At 64.6% G+C, this 22,085-nt stretch overlaps 2 protein-coding genes across 2 annotated transcripts in view; one reads left to right on the top strand and one right to left on the bottom strand.

The window, feature by feature from the left end:
- Positions 1 to 4,501: 4,501 nt before the first annotated feature.
- CYP2W1 (cytochrome P450 family 2 subfamily W member 1) lies at positions 4,502 to 9,941 on the top strand. Its single transcript, XM_028091889.2, has 9 exons — positions 4,502 to 4,678; positions 5,967 to 6,129; positions 6,410 to 6,559; positions 6,631 to 6,788; positions 8,068 to 8,241; positions 8,623 to 8,761; positions 8,878 to 9,062; positions 9,244 to 9,385; positions 9,721 to 9,941. The coding sequence occupies exons 1-9, from the start codon at positions 4,502 to 4,504 to the stop codon at positions 9,939 to 9,941; spliced, it is 1,509 nt and encodes a 502-aa protein (XP_027947690.2).
- A 6,677-nt stretch (positions 9,942 to 16,618) lies between these two features.
- CHLSN (cholesin) overlaps positions 16,619 to 22,085 on the bottom strand; it is a 128,753-nt gene continuing 123,286 nt past the window's right edge. The window contains exon 5 of the mRNA XM_028091864.2: positions 16,619 to 17,309. Within this exon, the coding sequence (XP_027947665.2) occupies positions 17,127 to 17,309 (183 nt within the window). The 3' untranslated portion in view covers positions 16,619 to 17,126. The remainder of the gene's footprint in view (positions 17,310 to 22,085) is intronic.

Here is a 22,085-nt window from a genome sequence, read left to right as displayed (position 1 = left end):
CAAGGCTAGGGCCCCTCCCGACGCCCACCACAGGGGAGGTCTGTGGGGAGAGGCAGGCCGCGCGCGCGACAGTGGGTACGACGCCCCACCTGGTGCGGAGCGCACATCAGTCAGAATCTAACGAGGGGCAGCCCCTTGGCTCAAGGCTTCTGGTTGTAGGAACTTACTTTTACAGCACATCCCTTGCAACTGGGCACATAGGTATTTCGAGCAGGATGTTTTTGACTGAGAGAGAGAAGAGCAGAGAGGAGACGAGGCAACCGTCCGGGGTCTGATCCAGTCACACTGTCACCGCAAGAATAAAGAGCAACTGAACAGAGGGAGGGAGACAAGGGCGGAGGAGACTCTGGGGTGGAAGGGAGGTTCACGGTCTGGGACGTGGCGAGGGTTTCCCAGCCGTACACGTATGTAAACTCGTTGCACCGCACGCTTGAGCACGAGCAGCTCGCCGCACGTCGGTACAACGAACACAGCAAGAGCGCCGCACGCAGGTGCCGGAGCGTCTCTGGGAGGACGCATGGACGAGGGGCCCGGCGGGGAGGGGGCGCACTTCACGGACGGCCCCTGGCAGGCTCTGGAGCCCCCGCGGGTGTGCGTCCGTTAGTATCTAGTTAAATGGATAAACAGCCACCCAAACGCCTCCATCCCAGAAAGAGCCTGTGGGATGGTGTGGTGGGCCGACGGGTGGCGCCCGCGGAAGACGCGCCCCGCGGCCTCTGCATGGGAGGCAAGGGTCTCGAGGTGAGACCACCGTGGGCCATGGCGGGTGAGGCCCAAGCGGCAGGCCGGGTCCTCCCCGAGAGCCCGCGAGGAGCCAGCCTGCCCGCACCACCGTCCTGACCGCTGGAGTGTACTTCTGGACTTTTAGACGCCCAGCTGTGGTTCTTGGTTTTGCGGCAGCGCCAGGACTCACACGGTGGTGAGCGGTGGGGCCTCTGGGGACCTGAGTGGGACCCTTCCCCAGTGCTGGGGGGCAGGGGGTAGCCAGGGGGGGGCAGCAGGCCTTTCTAGAAGTTGCTGAGGAAGGGCCCTGTGGGAGGGACACTGGTTGCTGCTACGGTTTTAGGCTCAGGAGGGGAAGGCCCCGGATGAGCTGCCAGAGGAGAGGTGGCCTGGGAGGTCACGGGGGCGGGGCGCTTCCCAAGGCCTGGCCAGCACCGTCAGCGTCAGCGAGGCCCGGGGCGTCGGGGCCCCAGGACCAGAGATACGAGGAACAGGCCACACTCTCAGGGAGGAGGGACCCTAAGCCCGTCCCCAGGGGACAAGAGCCGTCTCTGAGGGCGGATGGGACTGGCGCTCCCCACCTCTGTCCTCCGCAGACTCTTCTAGAACCTTGCCCCTCCCCCATGCTGTTCCCCTCCCTTTGGGCCCGGGACAGCCCCGGGACACCCCCCCCCCAGGTGACCAAGCCGCGTGACTCCAAAGCTAGGTCACAGGTCATAGGTTACAGGTTGTGGCCTCTGACACTTGAACCTTCACTCTTGAAGCTTGAAAACACAAGTTCACCAACATCATTCCTCAGGTCAGAGTCCAACACGGCTCTTCCCGTGACCCCCCTCAGCCAGGGCTGCCCCTGGGAGCCGCCACGAGGCCCTCGCTCTGGCTCGCCTCCACCGCCTCCTTCCCTTCTGGGCCTATCCCACCCGGCCGCACCGACAATCCAGGACAGTCTCCCTATTTTAGGGTCAGCTGATGAGCAAATTCAGTTTCACCTTCTACCTGAATCCCCTTTGCGTGGAACCTGGCGTTTTCACACGTTCCCGGGAGGAGGTGGTGGATGTTCCGGGAATCGGTTCCCAAGCCCTGGCCCGTGAGGCCGTGGGAGTCCCGCCCCCCCCCCCCGTGGCCCCGTGGCCCCGTGGCGCCATGGCCCCATGCTCTCACGTGATTGCTAGGAATCCGGGGGGCACAGGGGTGCGGGCCTGCGATCCCTGCACCCCTGCTACTCGTGCTGCTGTGGATATGACGTCTGGCTCAGGCAGAACAGTAGGGACAGGGCACAGGTGCAGGGGTGCAATGGCAGGGCCGGGGTCAGTGCGGGAGTCCGGGGGGCGCAGGGGCGCGGGGCGGGGATCGGCGCGGGGGGCGCGGGAGTCTGGGGGGATGGGGCTGTTTCACATCTTGAGCGTGGGCGTGGTCACATGGCTGTACGAGTTGGTGAAAACTTGCAGAACCGTACCCGTGAACGCTGGATTTCAAGAGCGTAATTCTCCTGCCAGGCGGGTGCACCGAGGCCCCAGCCCGAGGCCAGTCCGCAGACAGACGGGGCAGCTCGGCTCTGCAGGACCACCAGCCCCGGAGGCCCCGCACTCCGCTGGGACCCTCCCGCCCCCGCCCTTCCGAGGCCTGGATGTGGAAGAAGCCTCCACACTCGTGGTGCTCAGAGAGATTCTCCACCAAGACCCTGCTCGCCCCTCAGGGGCCTGATGTGACTCCAACAACCCCGAGCGGCAGCCCTGCTGGCCGGGCCCTGAGAAGTTCCAGGTGTGCAGCTGGCCTCACCTGGGCCTGGCGCTCGGGTCGGGGGTCACCCCGCGCCGCAGTCTCGCCGGCACACGCTGCTGGCCGCGTCCACACGAAATCCCAGGAAACACCAGTAGGGTCAGGATGCCCATAGGGCGGGATCGGGCATCTAACCTGATGGGTCTGGTTCCCAAGCCTGCCCCCCTCACTGCCACACCCCTTCCCCGCAGGGTGGGACAGCACAGAGCGCGTGGTGGGTGCTGTGGGGGCCCCACCCTGATCCCCCTCACCGCCAGCACACCCAGAGGCCAGGGGGGCTGCGAGCGCCTCAAACCCAGGCCCCACCTCCTCTCCTGAGAAATGGGGGTGACCCCCACTAGGCTGTCAGGAGGAGCACAAGGGTCTTGCAGGTAAAACGCCAGAAACTGGCTGAGCCAGGACTGGTTTTTGGAAAATCCCCTCCACCCGTGCAGCCACGCCCTGCAGGGGACCGTGGCTGATCTGCAGGTGCCCAGGCGGCGGCACCGAGGTGGGGGGCCTCATGCCCGGCGTGGCTCACAGGTGCCCAGGCCTCACCGACCTAAAGGAGGAGGATGGACCCCCCCCGAGCCCCCACCCCGAGTTCTCACCTCCAGCGCGTCGGGCCGCACTGCCCCTTCCCTCCTTCCCAAGGCTGTCCACCCAGCACCATTGCTTGGTCCTGCCACGGGATCCGCGCAGCCCTCTGCTGGAATGCCTTTCCACCTGGGACTGGCACACTCAGCTACAACACCCGAGGTGTTTTCAGTCGCAAAGCCCCTGCCACGTGGGTCTCTTCCCCTGGGCTGGGGGGGGGGGGAGCCTTTCTGGATCCCTGCCCACCAATTTCTATAGCCCTAGCTACCGGCGGAACCTAGCACACAGGTGCTCGGTAAATGCTCGCTGAACTAATTGAGGTGGACCGTCCTGGGCGGCGAGCACCCACAGCCCACGCGCCTAGTAGCAGCCTTGGTACCTGGCACTCAGCCTAAATGACCCGGAGACACCGCTGTTAGGGAGCCGTCCGCCCTCGCTGCGGCCCCACGGCTGTGCAACGGGACGGGCTGCCCGCACGACAGTGAGCACCCCGTCACAGGAGGTGTGCAAATGCAGGCTGGGAGGGGGTGCGGGCCGTCGGGCTGCTTTGGCTCTGGGGTTTGTGTAGGGGCACGGACGGCATCTCCCGGAGACGGGCCGCGCAGTGAGGGGCCCCACGTGGGGACGGGGTTCCCGCTGCCTCATGTCGGGGCAGGTGGCGCCGAGCAGGCCCGGCCACTTCTGATGCCAGCACCCTCCCGCCCCTCACAGCTCCTTTCCACAGGGCACCTCCTCCCCTCCCAGCTGGGGCACCGGGGTTGAGGAGAGCGGAGTGCAGCACGGACAGACGGGGGCTCGTAAACCCGGCCAGCCCGTCCTGCCCCGCCCTGCACCGGCCAGGGCCTCCCACTCCAGGTGACCACACTTGAAAAGTCACCAGGGAGCAGGTTGTCACTCAGGGCAAGCGTGCGGTCAGAGACTCTGCAGGGGATACTCTGAGGGTCCCGGGATCTGAGGCGTTTGCTGTGCAGACCGTCGTGGGCCATCCCCAGGGTCTCCGCGGACCTCCTACCCCATGGGCCCTGCTGACGGAGGCTCGGACCTCCCCTCAGAGCTAGGGGGCCCAGGTCCCAAGGCCCCACGAGCCCTGGTTCTGACGGGGAGACTGAGGCAGAAGGCAGAGGCCTGCGGCAGGGGCAGACGGGCCGCCGCGGTGTGTCCTGTCCAGCGGGCAAGGGACGAAGATGCCCCAAGCGCAAGGCCTGGTTGCTAGCCCCCCCCCCCGACGGCCCCTGGCCCCCTGGCTCCCTGCCACAGACGCGACCCCACATTCCCCGCACGCCTGTCACTTTAAGCTGCCTGGCTGTCCTCGGCAAACTGCTCAGTCCGCATTCTCCGGGTGGGGGGTGAGGCACCGGCACGCCCTCCCAGGGGCCTATAAGGCTCAGGGTGGGGAGCTGGGGCCTCGCCGCCCGCCGTCCTCATGGTGGCCCTGCTGCTTCTGGGGATCCTGCTGCTCCTGGGGCTCTGGGGGCTGCTCCAAGCCTGCACCCCCACCCCCTCCCCAGCCCCTCGCTGGCCCCCTGGGCCACGTCCACTGCCGCTCATCGGAAACCTGCACCTGCTGCGTGTGTCCCAGCAGGACCGGTCACTGATGGAGGTAGGTCAGGGCAGGCAGGTCCTGGGCACCCCAGCCCCAACTCAGGGGACACAATAGGCCCAAGTGCCCACCCTGCCTTAAGGAAGAGAAAGACAGCCCACCCTACAGGGAAGCAGATGGGCCATTTAAGGAGCAGGGGCCAGGAGGGCTTCCTGGAGGAGGCAGCATTTGATGAGCGCCTACACAAGAGCCCGGACTGGGGGAGGCGGAGGGGAGGAGGCAGGTGCTCCGGGGAGTAGTACCACACAGCAGAGGTCCCGCGAGGGAAGGAACCCGGACTAGCCCACGAGTGTGCGTGGGGCGTAGGGAGCACCTGCTGGGTGTGGCTGCTCCCAGCCCGGGCTGGAGGCTACAGGGTCCTGGCCCCATGTTGAGGGCAGGCTGCCCTGCCCTGCAGCCAGGAACGGCCGGCCCAGCGGACAAAACAGAGGCACAGGCCTGGCCCCCCCACCCCCCAAGGGCTGCCCGGCCAACGTTGCTCCAACCACGGCTCCCACCACCAGTGCACCCTCCTTCCCCAGAAACGCTGCCGCTTCCTGGTGGCCCCCCGGCCCTGCGTGTGGGTGGGGAGGAAGGGGCTGCAGGAAGCACCCTGGGCACCAGGGTTCTCAGGCCATGCCCGGTGTCGCGCCCGGGGGCCGCCGTCCAGTGTGCGGGTGTGGACAGGTCTGGCTCCGTCCCTCGGTGCAGGTGATGGACAGCAGTTCACTTCTTGCCTCCGGGCCTCCGTGTGCCCATGTGTGAAGGCCCAGAAGGGACGGGCACAGGCCGAGGCGTCAGAGGCCAGCCCTCGCCGCGCAAGGGTCTGGGTCTGGGCCTCCAGCTGGGCGGGGCGTTCGCGTGAGGTCTGGGCACCCCCTGCTCCTATGCATCTGGGCTTCAATGCTGGGGCGGCGTCTGAGCGGGGACAGGCTCCCCATGCAGACCCCTGGGCTTCTAACACAGGCCACCCCCGCAGACAGCCCCTCTCTGCTGCTTCCCCGCAAAAGAAAACCACGACGGCGACACCCAGCACCAGTGGTAGCCCCTGCCTTCCTGGAATGGATGGGGAGGGGGCTCAGCGGGATCCAGCAGGACCCAGCTCCTGCCAAACACACCTCCTGCTTTTCAGCTCCTGGGCCTTTGCTCGCGCACGCCCACGGCTGGCCCGGTTTCTACAGAGCCTGCCTGGGCCACTCCTGGCTCTGGATGTGCCCCGCACCCACCCTGTGTGGGTGCAGCCCGGGGCGGGTGCGCACGGGGTTCCTGGGGGTGGGGCCGCAGGCTGATTCCTGCCTGTGCCCACCAGCTCTCAGAACGGTACGGGCCGGTGTTCACTGTTCACCTGGGGCGTCAGAAGACGGTGGTGCTGGCTGGCTACGAGGCTGTGAGGGAGGCCCTGGTGGGCACCGGGCCGGAGCTGGCTGACCGGCCCCCCATCGCCATCTTCCAGCTCATCCAGGGAGGTGGGGGTAGGTGTGCGGCGCAGGGTGGGGAGGGGGCAGCTGAGCGTAGGAGTCCCCGGACCCCAGGAAGGGGGGTCTGCCTCTCTGAGCAGCATGAGAGTGTGCCCAGCGTGGCTCCTAGGGGAGGGACACAGTGTCCACATGGCCGGGGACCATGACGCCAAGACTGGGTGCGGCTCACCAAGGCCAGCCCCAGGGGTGGGGTGAGGCCCCAGCCAGGCCCCCCGACCTCGCTCCCCGCCTGCATCACCTGGGGTTGCTCACTGGCGGCTCATCTGACCTGCAGGCATCTTCTTCTCGTCGGGGGCACGCTGGAGGGCCGCCCGCCAGTTCACCGTGCGCACCCTCCACGGCCTGGGCGTGGGGAGGGGGCCCGTGGCTGACAAAGTCCTGCAGGAGCTGAGGTGCCTCATGGGGCAGCTGGACTGCTACGGAGGTGAGTGGGGGCCGGGGCCCCCCCTGTGGGGGCCCCCTCACCCCCTGAGGCTGGTCTCCCTCCCACTCCAGGCCAGCCTTTCCCCCTGGCCCTGCTGGGCTGGGCCCCCTCCAACATCACGTTCACGCTGCTCTTTGGCCGGCGGTTCGAATACCAGGATCCCGTGTTCGTGTCCCTGCTGAGCCTTATCGATGAGGTCATGGTCCTCTTGGGGACCCCCAGCCTGCAGGTGAGAGGTGGCTGCTCCTGGCCTCGGGGTGGGGGGTGGTCTCAGCACTGCCCCTGCCCGAGAGAGGTGAGCTGCCACCTTGCAAAAGCCCCATTGGATTCAGAGCCAGGAGGCCCAGGGCATGTCCTGTTTCTGACACCAACTGGCCATGTGACCCCAGGCCAGTTTCCCCATGCCCTCTGGGCAATGAGAGGGCTGCAGGGCAGGGTGCCCATCTGCCTTCCCCCACGCCTGCCCATCAGTAGCAGATGCACCTGCTTAGAGGTGGGGATGGGGACTGAGCATCTCTTCCCTGGATATGGGGCTCAGTGTCCCCCTGCCCCCCCCAGCCCTCAAACCCAGGGACCCTCCACCCAGCATGGGTCCTTCACAGTGTCACACGAATGGTGCAAACTGGCCCTGCTGATTCTCAGAACTCGCAGGGGCAGGTGCATTTCACCCTTTACAAAGTGTGAAATGTTCGCCATCGTGACCATTTCTGTGCTAGGCCGCTAAGTGCATCCATCTGGTCGTGGTGCGTGTATTTACAGACCCGCGGTCACGGGCGTGAGGCAGGGGCTGGCTACAGAGTCTCCCGCTCTCGTGCTTCGGTCCTCGGAGCCTCCTCGGCTCCTAGGGGGGGATCTGGCCTCCTTGCCGAAGCAGGCCGTCCCAGGAGGATGGAGGCCAGAGGGGTCGGAGCAGAATGTTTCGGGCCTCCGTCCCAGGGCCAGCCCCTCACGGCAGAGTCGCCTTGTGTAATTCGATCCAGGGATCACTAATGCTCTGGGGGATACCCAGCGGTCACAGTGCACCAGGAGAGCTGTGGACATCTTTGTGCCGGGCACATGCTGGCCCCTCAGACGACCTGGTCACAGTGGGTCAGCTGAAGCTCTGAAGTTTGCAAATTCTTTGTTTTCAGGACTTTAATGAGAGGCAGCACCCCCACCCCCCCACCCCCGACCCGTCCTGCTGGCTCTGGTGGACGGAGAGCAAGCATGATCACAGCCGCCTGCAGGGGTGAAACCACCACCTGTCCGGCAGCCGCCCCTTCCTGACCTGGGACAGAGGATTTTGTGGGAGCCCCCTGGCTGCTGGTCCCACCAGGAGGGCCAGGGGCCCCGGGCATGGAGCCTGGTGCCCTCTTGTGGCCACGGGCAGCACCCACACAGCATGTCTGCCTGGAGTCTGGGGCAGAGCCTGGGGACCTGGACAGGTGGACACGGCTGCTGGAGGGTGAGGGGCCCTGCTGTGGGCCCTGCACCCTAACCCCGCCCACTGTCTCGCCCTCCGCCTTCAGCTGTTCAACATCTACCCCTGGCTCGGGGCCCTCCTCCAGCTGCACCGGCCTGTCCTACGGAAGATAGAGGAGGTCCGAGCCATCCTGAGGACCCAGCTGGAGGCGCGGCGGCCCCCCACGCCCGGGGGAGGCCCCGTGAAGAGCTACATGGACGCCCTGATCCAGCAGGGCCAGGTGTGGGCGAGACCCACCCTACCACCTAAGAGGCCTGGGGGCATCTGGGGGCCGCACCCCAGGAGGAGTGGGGTTGGGGAGGGGTCCATGCTGGCCCTGCACCACCTCCTCCACCTCCTAGCTGAGGATCCCTCTGAGCCTCGGTCTCCCCATCTGTGAAATGGGGCAGTTGCAGTGCCTGCCTCAAGGGGTGGCTGCAAGGATGTGGTGAGCCCAGAATGTAGTAGGTGCTCAGCAGACTTGGCTCTGCCTTCCTGCCCAGGCTCTTGTCTTCTATCCCTTTCTTGAGCCCAGAGCTGGGTTGGGGTTGGGGGTGGGGGTGGGCCGGGTGGTCCATGGAGCCCTGCCTCCAGCCGAGTCCCATCCAACCCACCTCTGCAGGGGAATGACCCCCAAGGCCTGTTTGCTGAGGCCAACATGGTGGCCTGTGCCCTGGACATGGTCATGGCTGGTACAGAGACCACGTCGGCCACGCTGCAGTGGGCTGCCCTCCTGATGGGCAAGCACCCGAGTGTGCAAGGTGAGCTCCCAGCCTGTCTTCCCAGCACACGGCCACCTGCCGGCTGGGTGGGGGTCCGCCAGGGCCTAGGGGATCCAGGCTCCCAGGGAAGCTGGCGCCTCCGCTCTCACCCACAGGCCGGCTGCAGGAGGAGCTGGACCGCGTGCTGGGGCCCCGACGGTACCCCCGGCTGGAGGACCAGCGGTCCCTGCCCTACACCAACGCCGTGCTGCACGAGGTCCAGCGGTTCATTACCCTCCTGCCCCACGTGCCGCGGTGCATGGCGGCTGACACCCAGCTGGGCGGCTACCTGCTCCCCAAGGTGGGCACCCCTCACGGACCCTGACAGGGTGGGCAGGGCCCTCCCTCCCCCTTCCCTCCCCCCTTCTTTCTGCTCTGGGTCAGGGTGGGTCTGGCTGGCCTCCTGGGGGGACCTTCTCTCTCAGTGCACACCCTGGGGGAAGGCGGTGCCAGGCCTAGTCCACCTGCTGCCCCGCCCACAGGGCACACCTGTGATCCCCCTGCTGAGCTCTGTGCTCCTGGACAAGACACAGTGGGAGACGCCCCGCCAGTTCAACCCGGGCCACTTCCTGGACGCTGAGGGGCGCTTTGTGAAGCGGGCAGCCTTCCTGCCCTTCTCTGCAGGTACCCCCAGCCCTCACGGGTGGGGACAGCACAGGGCCCCTCAGCCCCAAGTGGCCCGGTTACCAGGGACCTTGGAAGCTCAGGCTCAAGCCTGCTGGGCCCCCCACTGTCCACAGCCTCTGGCAACCGGCCTCTGCCCCTCAGAGCTGGCCCGCAGCCCGGTCACTGCAGACCTTGCTCTCAGGCCGCTCCCACTGCAGGCCCTCCCTCGTCCCTCCAGAGACTCCCCTCTCCCTCCACTCCAGGAAACTGGCCGGGCTCCCCGGCATAGCCCGGCAAAGAGCAGGTCTGGAGCCCCCCCCCCCCCCCCCCCCGTGCCCCGGTGTGCTCTGCAGGCCGCCGCGTCTGCGTGGGAGAGAGCCTGGCCAGGTCGGAGCTGTTCCTGCTTTTCGCTGGCCTCCTCCACAGATACCGCCTGCTGCCGCCGCCCGGCCTCAGCCCCGCCGCCCTGGACACCACGCCCGCCCCCGCCTTCACCATGCGGCCGCCGGCCCAGGCGCTCTGTGCAGTGCCCAGGCCCACGGGCTCTGACCAAGGAGACCCGGGGAGGGTCTGAGTCACTCCCCCCGGTCCCGGCTTGGGGTGCTCTGTGGGGGATGGAGGCAGGACAAATGGATGGACAGACAGAAAGCCCCTCATGGGGGCCCTTGCTGGGCTCTTTGCTGTGGTTCCCCAAAGCCCCTCCTGGGTCAGATCCCTGTTCTTTCGGGGGCTCAGCCCCCTTCCAGTTCCCCTTGCCCAGAGGTGTCTCTACCCCTTCTCCTCCAGTCTCCCCAGGGCGGCTGGGGCCCCCTCCCCGCCCTGAGCTCCCTGCTCCCTGCCCTCTGTCCCCGGACCCCTTGGGCATCAGTGCTGCCTTAGTCTGCACCCAAGCCCCCCACCCATACCTCAGGGTGCCCCTCACGCCCTAGTGGTGATGCACCCCCTCCCCACTCCCCCTGCATGCTGCCCCCATCCGGTTCCCCCACAGGCCCAGCATTGGCCAGGTACCCACCTGAAGCTGGGGGTGCAGGGTGACGTCCACCCAGGGGCCAGCCTGAGACCTGTGTTCCCAGCACGCTCAGTCGGCACCGTGCCAGGCCCTGGACCACTGGGTCTCCTGCAGACCCCGCCCTGTTCCAGCAGCTCGTGGGCAGCCATGTCCCGGAGGCGCTCTGCCCGTGAAGCCAGGACCAGGCGAGGGGTAGCTGCCACCAGAGGATCGGGGACCCTGCAGGGGTGACCACAGAGCCTGAGCAGGAAGGATGAGCGGGAGTTTGTAGGGAGGACGCTGGGGCCCCCTTGCGCTTGACCCCATCAACCTCTGGCTCAAGCCTGCTGGGCCCCCCACCGTGGGAGCCCACCGTGGCTGGCTGCTGGTCCCACCAGGAGGGCCAGGGGCCCCGGGCATGGAGCCTGGTGCCCTCTTGTGGCCACGGGCAGCACCCACACAGCATGTCTGCCTGGAGTCTGGGGCAGCGCCTGGGGACCTGGACAGGTGGACACGGCTGCTGGAGGGTGAGGGGCCCTGCTGTGGGCCCTGCACCCTAACCCCTGGGTCACAGGACCCAGAAGCAAGTGGGGACACAGACCCCAAGGCCCAGCTTCCGATCTCCCCTACGCCCAAGATGTACCAAGGCCTCTAGGAGAGGGCCTCTGGGCAGGGGGCTGTTGCTGACAGGGCCCAGAGACACCAGCTCAGGGGTGCACCGCGAGAGGCCCTCCAGCATGGGCCTCCACGGGCCACCCCCACACCGACTCACTTCCCGTTATCTGGTGTCCTGTCTTGTATCTGGCGACCCATCGGTGGCCTGGGAGCCTGGCGGGGTCGGGTTGGCCCTGTCCTGGCCGCGTGGTGGCTCTGGGCCATCCCGGCCGCCCTCCCCCGGCCCAGGCTCCGGTGGGGTCGCAGGCGGCTAGCAGAAGCGAGGCAGCCTCTCGACCAGTTGCCACGCCCCAGAGCCTTCTCTCTGGTCCCTTCTGACCCCCCAATTTCTCGTCTGCCCCTCGACCCTTCCCAACACTGAAGCCTTGGCTTTTTAAATTCCAAAGCGTGTGTGTGGGGGCAGACGAATGCCCTCTGAGGCAGGGCTGGTGGACAGGTGCAGGGCCGGGCCGAGGACGGCATGACGGGACATGACGGTGCACCAGGGATCGGACAATTCCCGGGGCAGCTGCAGAAGGGGGTCCCTGAGGCCCGCGTGCACGCAGAGTGCTCCCCATGGGAGAAAGGGTAAGGATCGGGGCGTGAACAGTGTCCGGGGGTGGGCAGCAGGGGCGAGTCTGTCCGTGACCCTGCGCAGGGCGGTGGCCACGGGCCACCGTGGATGTGCTGCTGCCCGTGCTGGGCCCCTGCGGGGGAAGGGGGGTTATTCTGGGGAGGGTCCCGTATACTTCGCTTCTGGGGAAAGCTGGGCGGTGGGTGAGGGGCATGTCGTCGTTGCCTTCTGTCTGTCTGTCTGCCACATCTGACACTGAGGGAGGAGCCGGGAGCCCCCCTGCAGGGCCGGGCCGCTTTACTGTCCGCGGTCACAGAGTGCTAACAGCATGGATCTCACCTAAGTTCATCTCCGTGAACAAACGAGAGCGTCCTTCAGAGCGTCACAGAACATTCCGGAATGCCTGTGGAAACCCTTTCAAGAAGCTGTGGGTGGGAGAGACTGGGCTGCTCGGGGCGGGCTTGCCGGGAGGACGTGGAAAACCAGAAAAGGGGGGACGTGAGCATCGTTGTGATAAACCCAGAGCTGCCGGGACCCCGTTTCCAGAAGCCGCTCCCCGCGTAGGAGAGGGGTCCGCGGCACCTCCCAGGTCGGTCGGCTTCAGGCGGGGGCAGGATGCAGAACCTGAGCCGCATGTTTCCTAACTTACAAGAACAGGCATCAAAATGAACCACTTTCCCGGGTGACTTAGGTTTTCTCCACAGAAGCCAATGGGGTTAGTTGATGTTTTAATTTGCCAAGAACAAACCTGAGCAGTCTTTCCCCCAGGTGGGAAGGTGTAGGTCCTGCCGGAAAGCACTCCACAAACACGCTGCTCTGGGCCCCTCCCTGGGGCGGGGGGCTCCGACGGAGGACGCACGGCAGCTCGGGCTGGGGGTCCGGCGGGAGATCCCCACGGTGACCGCAGTGCCCTCCTGGTCCAGGACGGGAGCCTCCTGGGGCCCCGCGGCGTGGCTCCCTCAGGCCCCGTCCAGATGCAGATCTGAGGTGGGCTGGGTGCAGGGCTGGTATGTGCGGGACCCTCGCCCAGCCTGGTCCCGGCCTCGGGAGGCAAGCAGGGCCTCTGCAGGGCACCCCCCCCGCAACCGTGAACCCGCCAGGTGACATGACCTGGGGCAGGGCCCAGGAGAGCCAAGGCCGCCGTGTGGGGACCGTCTGGGGAGTATCGTTCCCTTCTCCCCGCCCTCCTCATGGAGTTGACACAAAATAAGCATATTAGGCGCTGAAAGAGCACAATGCGCCGAGTCTGATGTCTGACCCACGAGCCCATCAGCACAACTATGGAACACACCCATCTCCGTGGCCGCCCTGGATGCCCCCCACACTAGGCCCGGCTCAGTGATCACATGGACACCCCGGCCTGGGGCCGCAAAGGGGGCTCGCCCACCCACCGGCTCCTGCCCTGACCAGGTGCGCAGAGACCCCCTGCGATGCGGGCGGGGAGTGACGGCTGCACCATGTGGTGGACAGCTCGCCAGTCACCTCGGCCGCGTACCCTAGCTGTTTTGCTTTGTATTTTCCCTGTGGTAAAACATACATAAAATTGACCATCTTAACCCATTTCAGTGTATAATTCAGGGGCACCGAACGCATCCAGCTGCCGTGCAGCCGCCCCCCCCCCCCCCCGTCCGGCTCTAGAATGGTCCATCCCGCACACGGAGACCCTGTCCCCGTGATGCACGGACCCCCACCCGCTCCCCCCGGCCCCGCCGTCTACCCTCTGTGACCGCGAGTCTGACGACTCCGGGACCTCATGGGAGTGGGGTCCCTGTGCGTGTCCTTCGTGTCTGGCTCGTGTCCTCGGGGCTCGTCCCCATGGGGGCAGGGGTCGTTCTTTCCTTTAGAAGGCCGGCTCATGCGCCATGGTGTGGACGGACCACACCGTGTTCGTCCATCATCCGTGATGGACACTTCCAAGTCTGGGGTCCTGTTTCTTGCCAGCTGCACCTCCAGCAAGCTCAGCCTCCAGGCTGCACGGCCTTGGGGAGAGGCCTCTGCGGACATCCATCAGGGGTCCCTAGACCCTGTGGGTCAGGAGGGGGCAGACAGCCTCTCTGAATGTTGGTTCCCATGGCCGCAGCACCCCCGCCTCTTGCTTGTGAGGGAAGGAGCCTCTGGGAGCTGGCGGGCGGCTCTTGGCCCGAGATGTGACTGTGGTCCAGGGCGGCAGGGACACCCACCCTGAGGCAGACGCATGAGGGGCTGAGAGTGCGTCCTGGGGGCAGGGGTCCTGGTTCTGTGGCCACCTAACATCCAGAAGCCCCTCTGGCCCTAAGTCTCCTGCCTGCCGCCAGGGACATTCCTGCTGGATTAGCGCTGGTTTCTCTGAACACAGACACAGCTCTCCTGGGGGCCCCAGGGAGGGAAAGCTTGGCACGGGGGGCCACTCGGCAGCTAGTCCCCATTTCTTACCGTAGGAGGTCAGGAAAGCCTGAGCCATGTTTCCCCAGACGTCCGGGAAGCCCGCTGAGGAAGGCTGCTTCCTCGGAGGGTGGGGCGGGGGCCGTGGCGGCTGTTGGTGGTGCTGGTGGGCCTGCTGGGTCTGACACGCCCACCCCCAAGTCCTGCGCCCCATCGCCCGTTCTGACGTCTCAACAGTGCTTGAGACTATCTACGTGGTGGACGCGGAGAACTTCGCGGAGAAAGACATTAAGGCGCCAACAAACCCGTTTCACCGTGTTCTTTCCAGAGCCCAGTGCTTTGCCGGGAGCTCTGTCCCGCGAGGCTCGTCTTTGCTCCCGCTGGGGTGTCATGAACGAGGAGCCTGAGCGCGTGTCCCACCTGCACACGCCGTGTAGCCACAGGCCACGTTGGCACCCGAGCGCCCACCGGCCCCGGCCCCGGGGGTCCTGTCACCGCAGACGAGCTAGCTGGCTGTCTCAAGGATGTTGTTGGAGCGGTGTCGACGGTGTGCCCTTGTGGTCCGTCCTCCCCCGCCCAGTGTATCCACGCTTCTTCCCTTTTACTGGTGAGTGCTGTTCACTTCGGTTTCCTGTTTGGCTGCTGCCGGACATCTGGGTTGTTTCCAGTGTGGGGGGGCGTTGGCGGGAAATCACCAGCCACTGTCAAGACGTTTCCTGGCCCAGTGGCCCTACGCAGACAGCCCCTGGGCACCCCTCACTGTGGCCTGGCCCGGGGCTCAGGCGCTCCCACCTCACTGCCCCTGGGGCCTCATCAGAGGGCCATCTCCAACCGGCACCCCCAGCAACTGAGGCCGGTCGGTGGCACACCAAGTTACGTCTCTTGACAGCTTTGTCCACAGGTGACATGTCTGTGTCATGTCCCTCTCTCTGCACCTTCTGCCAGGGGGACCTCGAGGGAATAGCACTTTAGGCTCCGACAGGAGCTCTTAGGGAGGAAAGAGCCCTCCATCTGGTATTGGGGAGTGCCCTGCTCTTTCCACTGTATCCAGTAACAATGAGGACTCGGGACTCATCACATTTCCCTTTTCAACTTGGCTGCCAGGAAACCCAGAGCTATGGTTCTTAATCAATCAACCTGATTCCTTAAAAAAAAAAAAAAATCTGCCCTTTGTTTGTAGCTAGGGGTTTTTCTTTGTACGTCTAGTTTTCAGTGTCATTTCCAGGACACCTCCGAGCTTGGGCACAGTGAGGCTGGCATCGACTGTCCATGTCCCCAGATTATTTGTGGAGCTGTGATGCCCACTCACAGACCTGCACTGACGTGTACTTCCAACATGCTTCCCTGCTCAAGTTCTCACCTGACGGATACCGGGGGGGCAGGACTTCTCATCTGTCTCCAAAGCCACCTGGGCCAAAGAGGGGTTGGGCCAGTTGCTCCCACCCACCCAGAACTGGACACGTGATCGTGCGTGTGACCCGGGTTCCAGCTGCACAGTGGGTGGGGGACAGGGCCAAATGCCCCCCAGGGAGTGGTGGGGCACGTCCCCTTTCCATGGGGGTGCCGCTGAGGTGCAGGTGTTGGGTGGGAGGTGGGGCAGAATGACCCTAGAGCCCAGGGGTCTGGGTTACGGGTGAGAAGAGGGGGGCCCCACGGACCAGCCCAGGCCCCTTTGGATGAGTGGGCCATTCCTGGGCCCGGGTGGTCCACAGTGACTGAAGCTGAAGTCAGTGCAGAGCCTGAGGTGGGGACACCGCTAGGAGGGGACACCTCCGGGGAGCACAGCCAGCCCCAGGCTTCTCCTGGAATAAGGGGTCTACACACAGGCCTGGAGCCTGTGACTCTATTAGCACTGTGACGCACAATGTAAGCGAGTCACTTTACACAGCTTCGTGGTGTTCTGGTTGTCTACTGCACGCGGCCCAGCAATAGGGTTTACAAACCTGCAACGTGGGCAAGAGTCGGTGGGGGCAGCTCACTCCTCCTTCATTGTCACCTGGGGTGGCCGCCATCTGAAGACTCGCCATCACCTGAGCACCCCTTGTGGCCCCCCCATGTGGCCTCCCCACGTGACAGGGGCTTCCCACAGCATGGCGGCCAAGTCCCAAGGGCAAGCGTCCCAAGGGCACCAGCCACGTCCTCCCCCTGCCCTCGCCCCAGGTCCCACGGCGTCTCGTCTGCTCCATCCCATGCTGGAAGCTGACCCACGACCCAGCGGCGGAGCGTCAAAGCCACGGTGGACAAGTTTTAAGACCACCGCACATATCCGCCACCCCGTGTCATTCTCCACAGGTCCCAGGAAGCGCAGGTCCTCCTTAAGAGCCTGCCCACTCTTCCCACAGGTGGGGCAGACACGGGCCGCCGCGCGCAGAATGACTTCCAGGGGCTTTGACATGCACGCTCTTCCGGGAACAGGGAGGGCAGCTCCGGCGTTTCCGCAGGCAGCGGGCCTACTTCCCGGCTGGGACGGCGGTGGGAGGGCAGCCAATGTGGTCACCGCCGACACCTGCCGGCGGCAGGCCCACAGCGCAAGTGCTCAGCGCCAACAGGCAGGAGCGCCACACAGAGCTTGCCGGGATGCTGTCCCGGGGCCTCGGCTCCGGCCCAACGCACGCTCACTCTCAGGACAAGCTCCTTAGAGTCAGGACAGGCAAACGAGAATGGGGTGCACGGAGCAAGGGCCACGGCCGACACAGGCTGGTTTTATTGAAAATGCAGCCAGGTTTTCCTGGGGACTGGCCAGCTAGGCCCCAGGAGGGAGGTGAGGGATGGGCGAGCCACGGCCTGGACCCACCAGGGAACGCAGGCAGGTGACCCAGATGCAGGCGGTCGGCACCAGAGGGGCCCCCCACCCCCCACCGGGGACGGACCACAGCTGGAGGGAAGGGCTGGCTCTGGTCAATCTCTACAACAGTCCCTGTAGAAAAATAGACCTTTCTCTCAATAAGCAAGCCCGGGGGCTTGAGGGCCACTGGGAGGCCAGGAGGCTATGTCACAGTGGCCACTTTCTGCTGTAAAGGGATGAAGACACGTCACGATCTGTGAACACTCTGGCCACAGTCAGTTCTTCCAAGGGTCAGGCGCCACAGGCCCACTGGCCGCTGACCTGCTGGTAGCCCCGCCTGCCCCTCGTTGGGGCCCCGCCGCTGGGTCTTGGGCGGCAGCAGCGGCCTGCTGGGCCCCTAGGAGAGAAGCTGCAGCACCCGCCGGATGCGCTGGGTCTTCCCCAGTGGGAGGGGCTCCGCGCCACTGGCCTTGTCCACCTCCTGCATCAGGGCTTCCGCCTTCTGCACCGTCAGCTCCCGGGCGCGGCCCCTGAGCCCCTCCAGGTAGGCCAGCAGGGTGGAGAAGAGCGCGTCGGGAACCTGGGGGGGGGAAGAAGACGAAGACGAGGGCATCAGGGGCCCCGTGGGGTGGCGTGGAGAAATGGGGCATTCACCGCGCGGGCCCCAGGCTCCAGGCAGGGCTCCCAGCCCAGCAGCTGGCATCTCAGGCGGCACCCCTGCTCCTGCTCCGTCCTCCTGCCGCAGGACCACGGGCTGGCCTCCTGCAGTGACCCTCTCCCGGTCCTGGGCTATTCCCTCCACGGGCTTCAGGCTCGGCAGCCCTGGGTTCTCACTGCTCCTGAAATGCCACTAAATCAACATGACACAGGTGTGTTTGTGACAAGCGAGCTTCTAGGACAAAGAACGGAGGTCAGGGATGAAGCTGATGTAACCGCGTTCCGCTGCCGCCCCCCCAAGCCCGCCTGACTCCAGGTCTGGCTAGTCCCGTCCAGAGGCGAGAGGGAAGGAGGGGCTGGGTCCACTCAAAAAGCAGTCAGTGACTCCCACGTCTCGACTCTGAAGCCACAGTAGTGGACTGGCATTGGCACAAACACGCAAGACAAGGGGCAGAGCCAGGGCCGAAGTGGTGACCCCTGCACCCACGGTCAGTGGGTTCTGACAAGGGCCCTCGCTCCGACGGACGGTGTTGGGACGTCCCCGTGAGGACCCCTCCCTCACACCATCGTCAGACATCAGCTCAGAACAGGTCAAAGACCTGCGAGTATGAATTAAAACTATAAACTCTTAGGGGCGCCTGGGTGGCTCAGTCATTGGGCGTCTGCCTTCGGCTCAGGTCATGGTCCCGGGGTCCTGGGATCGAGCCCCACATCGGGCTCCCTGCTCGGCGGGAAGCCTGCTTCTCCCTCTCCCACTCCCCCTGCTTGTGTTCCCTCTCTCGCTGTCTCTGTGTCAAATGAATAAATAAAATCTTTTTTTAAAAACAAAACAAAACAAAAACTATAAACTCTTAGAAGCATCGCAGAATGACCCGGGATCAGGCAACAATTCCTTAGATAGGACACCGGGAGCGTAAGTAGCTAAATAAACCCCAGATAAACAGACTTCATCAAAACTAAAAGCTTTAAGCGGTGAATGTTGTGGTGTGTGAGTTGTAGCTCAACCGAGAGCACAAGGCAGGTGCCCACGAAGAGCAGCCTGCAGCCATTGACACGGGAGGTGCAGGGACTCCAGTGCGGCGGGCTGGGCACAGGGAGAGGGTACGAGACTTCACCTGCTGAAGGGAAGCCTCCCTCACTGCCCCCCACTCCATGCTGCCCTCACCCCCCTCCACCTCCTGTGCCCACACACTGCCCCCCAACAGTCTGTCCACCCCCCCGTGCTGTCCCCCCACCCTGGGCCTCCCCCATGCTGCCCCCTGCCGCCCTCCAATGGGCTGCCCCCCACGCTACCTCCCTCTACTTATGGACCTCGCCCCAACTGACCCCCTCCCCCGACAGCTGCCCCTGCTTCCTCCAATGGGCTGCCCCCCCCACCACCCCGGCTTCCACAGTGTCGGCAGCCAAGCCCGTGTCCTGCAGCAAGACTACAAGTTTCTATTCTGAAATCTGAGGATACAGGAGAGAAGACCCATGATCCTGAGCCCAGCCCATCAACCCACCCGGAACCCACGTGGAAGTGCACAGGCCACCGGGGCGCGTGCAGCCCTGGCCACCCCCACAGGGCACCACCTGGGAGCAAAGTCTCTGATTCCAAAGTCAGAGGCCAAGCAAACAAACCACAAGCAACCTGGATAAAATAAAGGTTATACAGAGAGAAGAAAATGTCAAAACCGTATTGTTGCCATCCTTGGAGAAACCTGGAGATGCGATCCAGCCAGAACACGGGAACAGGGTGCTCCAAGAGCACATGGGAGGGAAGCTGTGTCCTCATCAACACCTATCACCGGCTGTCCTTGCTCATTGCGGCCACGCTGGGCTGGTGGGCGCCCCCAGCGCCAGCGACACAGGGCTCCGCTGCAGGTGCTCCCGGTCACCTGGGCCGTCTGCTCTGGAGAAGCGTCTACGTGGACCCTCGGTCCACTCTGAAATTGGGCTGTCCTGTTACCGAGGTAGGAAGGTTCTCCCTGCATGGCAGACCGGCCACGGGACACGGGGCGCGCACGCAATTGTTCCCATTCTGTGGGAGGCTGTCTCACTCGCGTCTGTCTGTCCCTCCGTGTCACCATGCTTGTGGAGCTGTGTTTAAGGCACCTGTGCCTGACCCGAGGTCATGACAGGAAAGCGTCAGCCCTGACATCTGCGGCTCCGACTCACTTTTAACTTCTGTTAGAGGTCGGGTGGGGTCACCTTCATTCTTTGATGTGTGGATCTCTAGCTAGCCCAACATGGCTTGTTGGGGACCGGCCTTGGCTCCCCCCTCGGTGCGTCCTGACCGTGAGGGGCACTTCCAGGCTTTGCCTCCCGCTCCCTTGTCATCCACCCCGCGGTTAGATTAGGCTTCTGGATCTGTCTTGTCCCAGGAAACCAAATCTTATATCCTGCTCCCGGAAGAAAGTACTTCTGAACACAACGGGGTGTGTGCACCTACACACGTGTGCACACGCGCACACCCATGCCCTACACAGGCAGGTGGCCACCGTGAGGTTGGGCCCGTGTCTGCCTCTGCCTTGGGGGCTGGAAGAGAGGTTCCCGGGGGAGGCAGATGCTAACTTGGTTTCTTCTACTCCGGACGCTGGGCTGACTGGACACGTGTGGGACCGAGAACAGTTCTGCCTCACGTCATGGTCTCTGCTGATCCGGCAGGCGGTACCGGACGGCCGTTACCGCAATGGTCCTGCCAAGGAGCATCCTGGCACTGCGCTGCAGGGTCACAGAGAGGCCCGAGTGTGGACTACACAAGAGCCGGCAGAGCAGGGCCTGTCCAGGGCGGTGGGCTGCTCTGGAGGGAGCCTGTGGGCAGGGACGGCGGGAAGTGTGAGGAGCACGGCTAACTGTGGGGCCAGCAGGCAGAGGAACCACTGTCTACAGAGTCTGGGGTCCAGAGCACCACAGCCCCTAGCTTCCGCCCGGGGCTCCCACCCTGTCCCTGCTGCCCTCCCCCGCAACCCTGACGAGCCACACAGGCTCCGGGAGTGTCTGCTGGACGGAGGGGAGGCCTTGTTATCAGGGCTGTAGACACACCAATAACCAGCTTGACCCTCTCCTCCCCTCCCAGCATCCCTAGGTGCCTTGGTCATTAGTCGTCCACTTGCAGCTCAGGGCTCCCTCTACCCCACTGCCTGTGCTGGGCCCCAGATGAGCTCTGACCCTGACCTCAATGGGCTCACATCCATCCATCTATCCACTGGTTACTGCACTCTCTCTGGAAAGCCCCCGGACACCAGTCCCCAGCTGGGTTTTCAGATACATGTGCCCCATTTTCCAGGGCAGCCCAGGCAGCTGTGAAGGGTCAGCAAGAGCCAACAAGCCTTGTCCTCAGGGGGTGCACATTCCAGCAAGGCCAGACAGGTAACGAACTGGCAGGATGCTGGGAAGCAGCAAGGTGCTGCGTCCATCCACTGTGGAGAGCACAGTCCATTCAACGGGTGGTGCACGTCCCCACGTGCAAGAAACCTAACTCACCACATACAGGGTTAACTCCCATTGGTCAAAGCCCTAAATGTAAGAACAAAAACTTAAAAACCCTTATGAGAAAACAGGAGTAATTTTCCTGACCTCCGGTTAGGAAATGATTTCATAGTTATGACGCGGAAAACACAGACAACAAAAGAAAAAATAGAAAAATCAGGCTTCACTGAGGTGACGACCTGTCCCTAGCAGGGCTCCCACCACTGTGACAACCAGTGGTCTCAAGGGGACAGGCATGACCGGAAAGCAAGGGGCCGTCTGGCCGCAGCAGTGGTCCCCAGGGTGCCCTGGCCCCTCCCCGGGGGCAGAGGGGAACACAGACCTGGGCAGGGTGGTCAGGGCATGGAGGTCTGTGCACGTAGCTCCCCACTGGCTCCCTGCGTGTGATACCTGCTCCCAAGAGTTCTGGGGACCGTGGGTTCCCTGGGTCTGAGCTCCTGGGCCCAGAAGTCTGGTGATGGGGGACTGGGAGTGTGCCCCCAGCTGTGGCAAGTGGGGCTGTGCAGGACGGTGGGGTCACGGGGAAGGAGTGCGGTGTTGTTACCCCCGAGGGGGCTCTGCTGCGGGCCACACCACCGGCCTGTGACTCCTGCAGCAGCCCTGGCCCGTGTGGACAGCTGTCCGCCCATCCTGCCACACCCACAGCCTCGTTTCAGACTGTGGCTCTCAGGTGCTTCCTCCACAGAGGTCCCCCCATCACGTGTACACGGGCACCCTTGACCTCCCGGCCATGGAGCCACCAACCACAGATGTCATGAAAACTACACTTGTCAAAACAACTGATGGCAGCAAGGGATGACGACCTGAGAAAATCAACACTGGTAGACAATCCACACCTGCCCCCTCCCTGCATGCACACACCTGCACCCCACAGGGTGTATACACACCCGCGCCCCCTGCGTGCACACACTCGCACCCCACAGGGTGTAAACACACCCGCACCCCCCGCGTGCACACACTCGTACCCCCCGCGTGCACACACCTGCACCCCACAGGGTGTATACACACCCGCACCCCCTGCGTGCACACACCCGCACCCCCGCGTGCACACACCCGCACCCCACAGGGTGTATACACACCCGCACCCCCCGCGTGCACACACCCGCACCCCACAGGGTGTATACACACCCGCACCCCCCGCGTGCACACACCCGCACCCCACAGGGTGTATACATACCCGCACCCCACAGGGTGTATACACACCCGCACCCCCTGCGTGCACACACCC

This window comes from Eumetopias jubatus, unplaced genomic scaffold (assembly GCF_037043125.1).
Source record: "Eumetopias jubatus isolate StellerSeaLion01/CBP00866 unplaced genomic scaffold, mEumJub1_p1.0 scaffold_12, whole genome shotgun sequence".
Classification (NCBI taxonomy): Eukaryota; Metazoa; Chordata; class Mammalia; order Carnivora; family Otariidae; genus Eumetopias; species Eumetopias jubatus.
Note: the sequence above shows the minus strand (reverse complement) of the source record. Positions and strands in the feature narration are given on the sequence as shown.

What these genes read in the sequence shown, in the direction of transcription:
- CYP2W1 (XM_028091889.2), top strand. Translation starts at nt 4,502, where the DNA reads ATGGTGGCCCTGCTGCTTCTGGGGATCCTGCTGCTCCTGGGGCTCTGG. An exon ending in CCCTGATCCAGCAGGGCCAG is followed by an intron (nt 8,242 to 8,622) that starts GTGTGGGCGAGA and finishes CCACCTCTGCAG; the next exon opens with GGGAATGACCCCCAAGGCCT. An exon ending in CTTCCTGCCCTTCTCTGCAG is followed by an intron (nt 9,386 to 9,720) that starts GTACCCCCAGCC and finishes TGTGCTCTGCAG; the next exon opens with GCCGCCGCGTCTGCGTGGGA.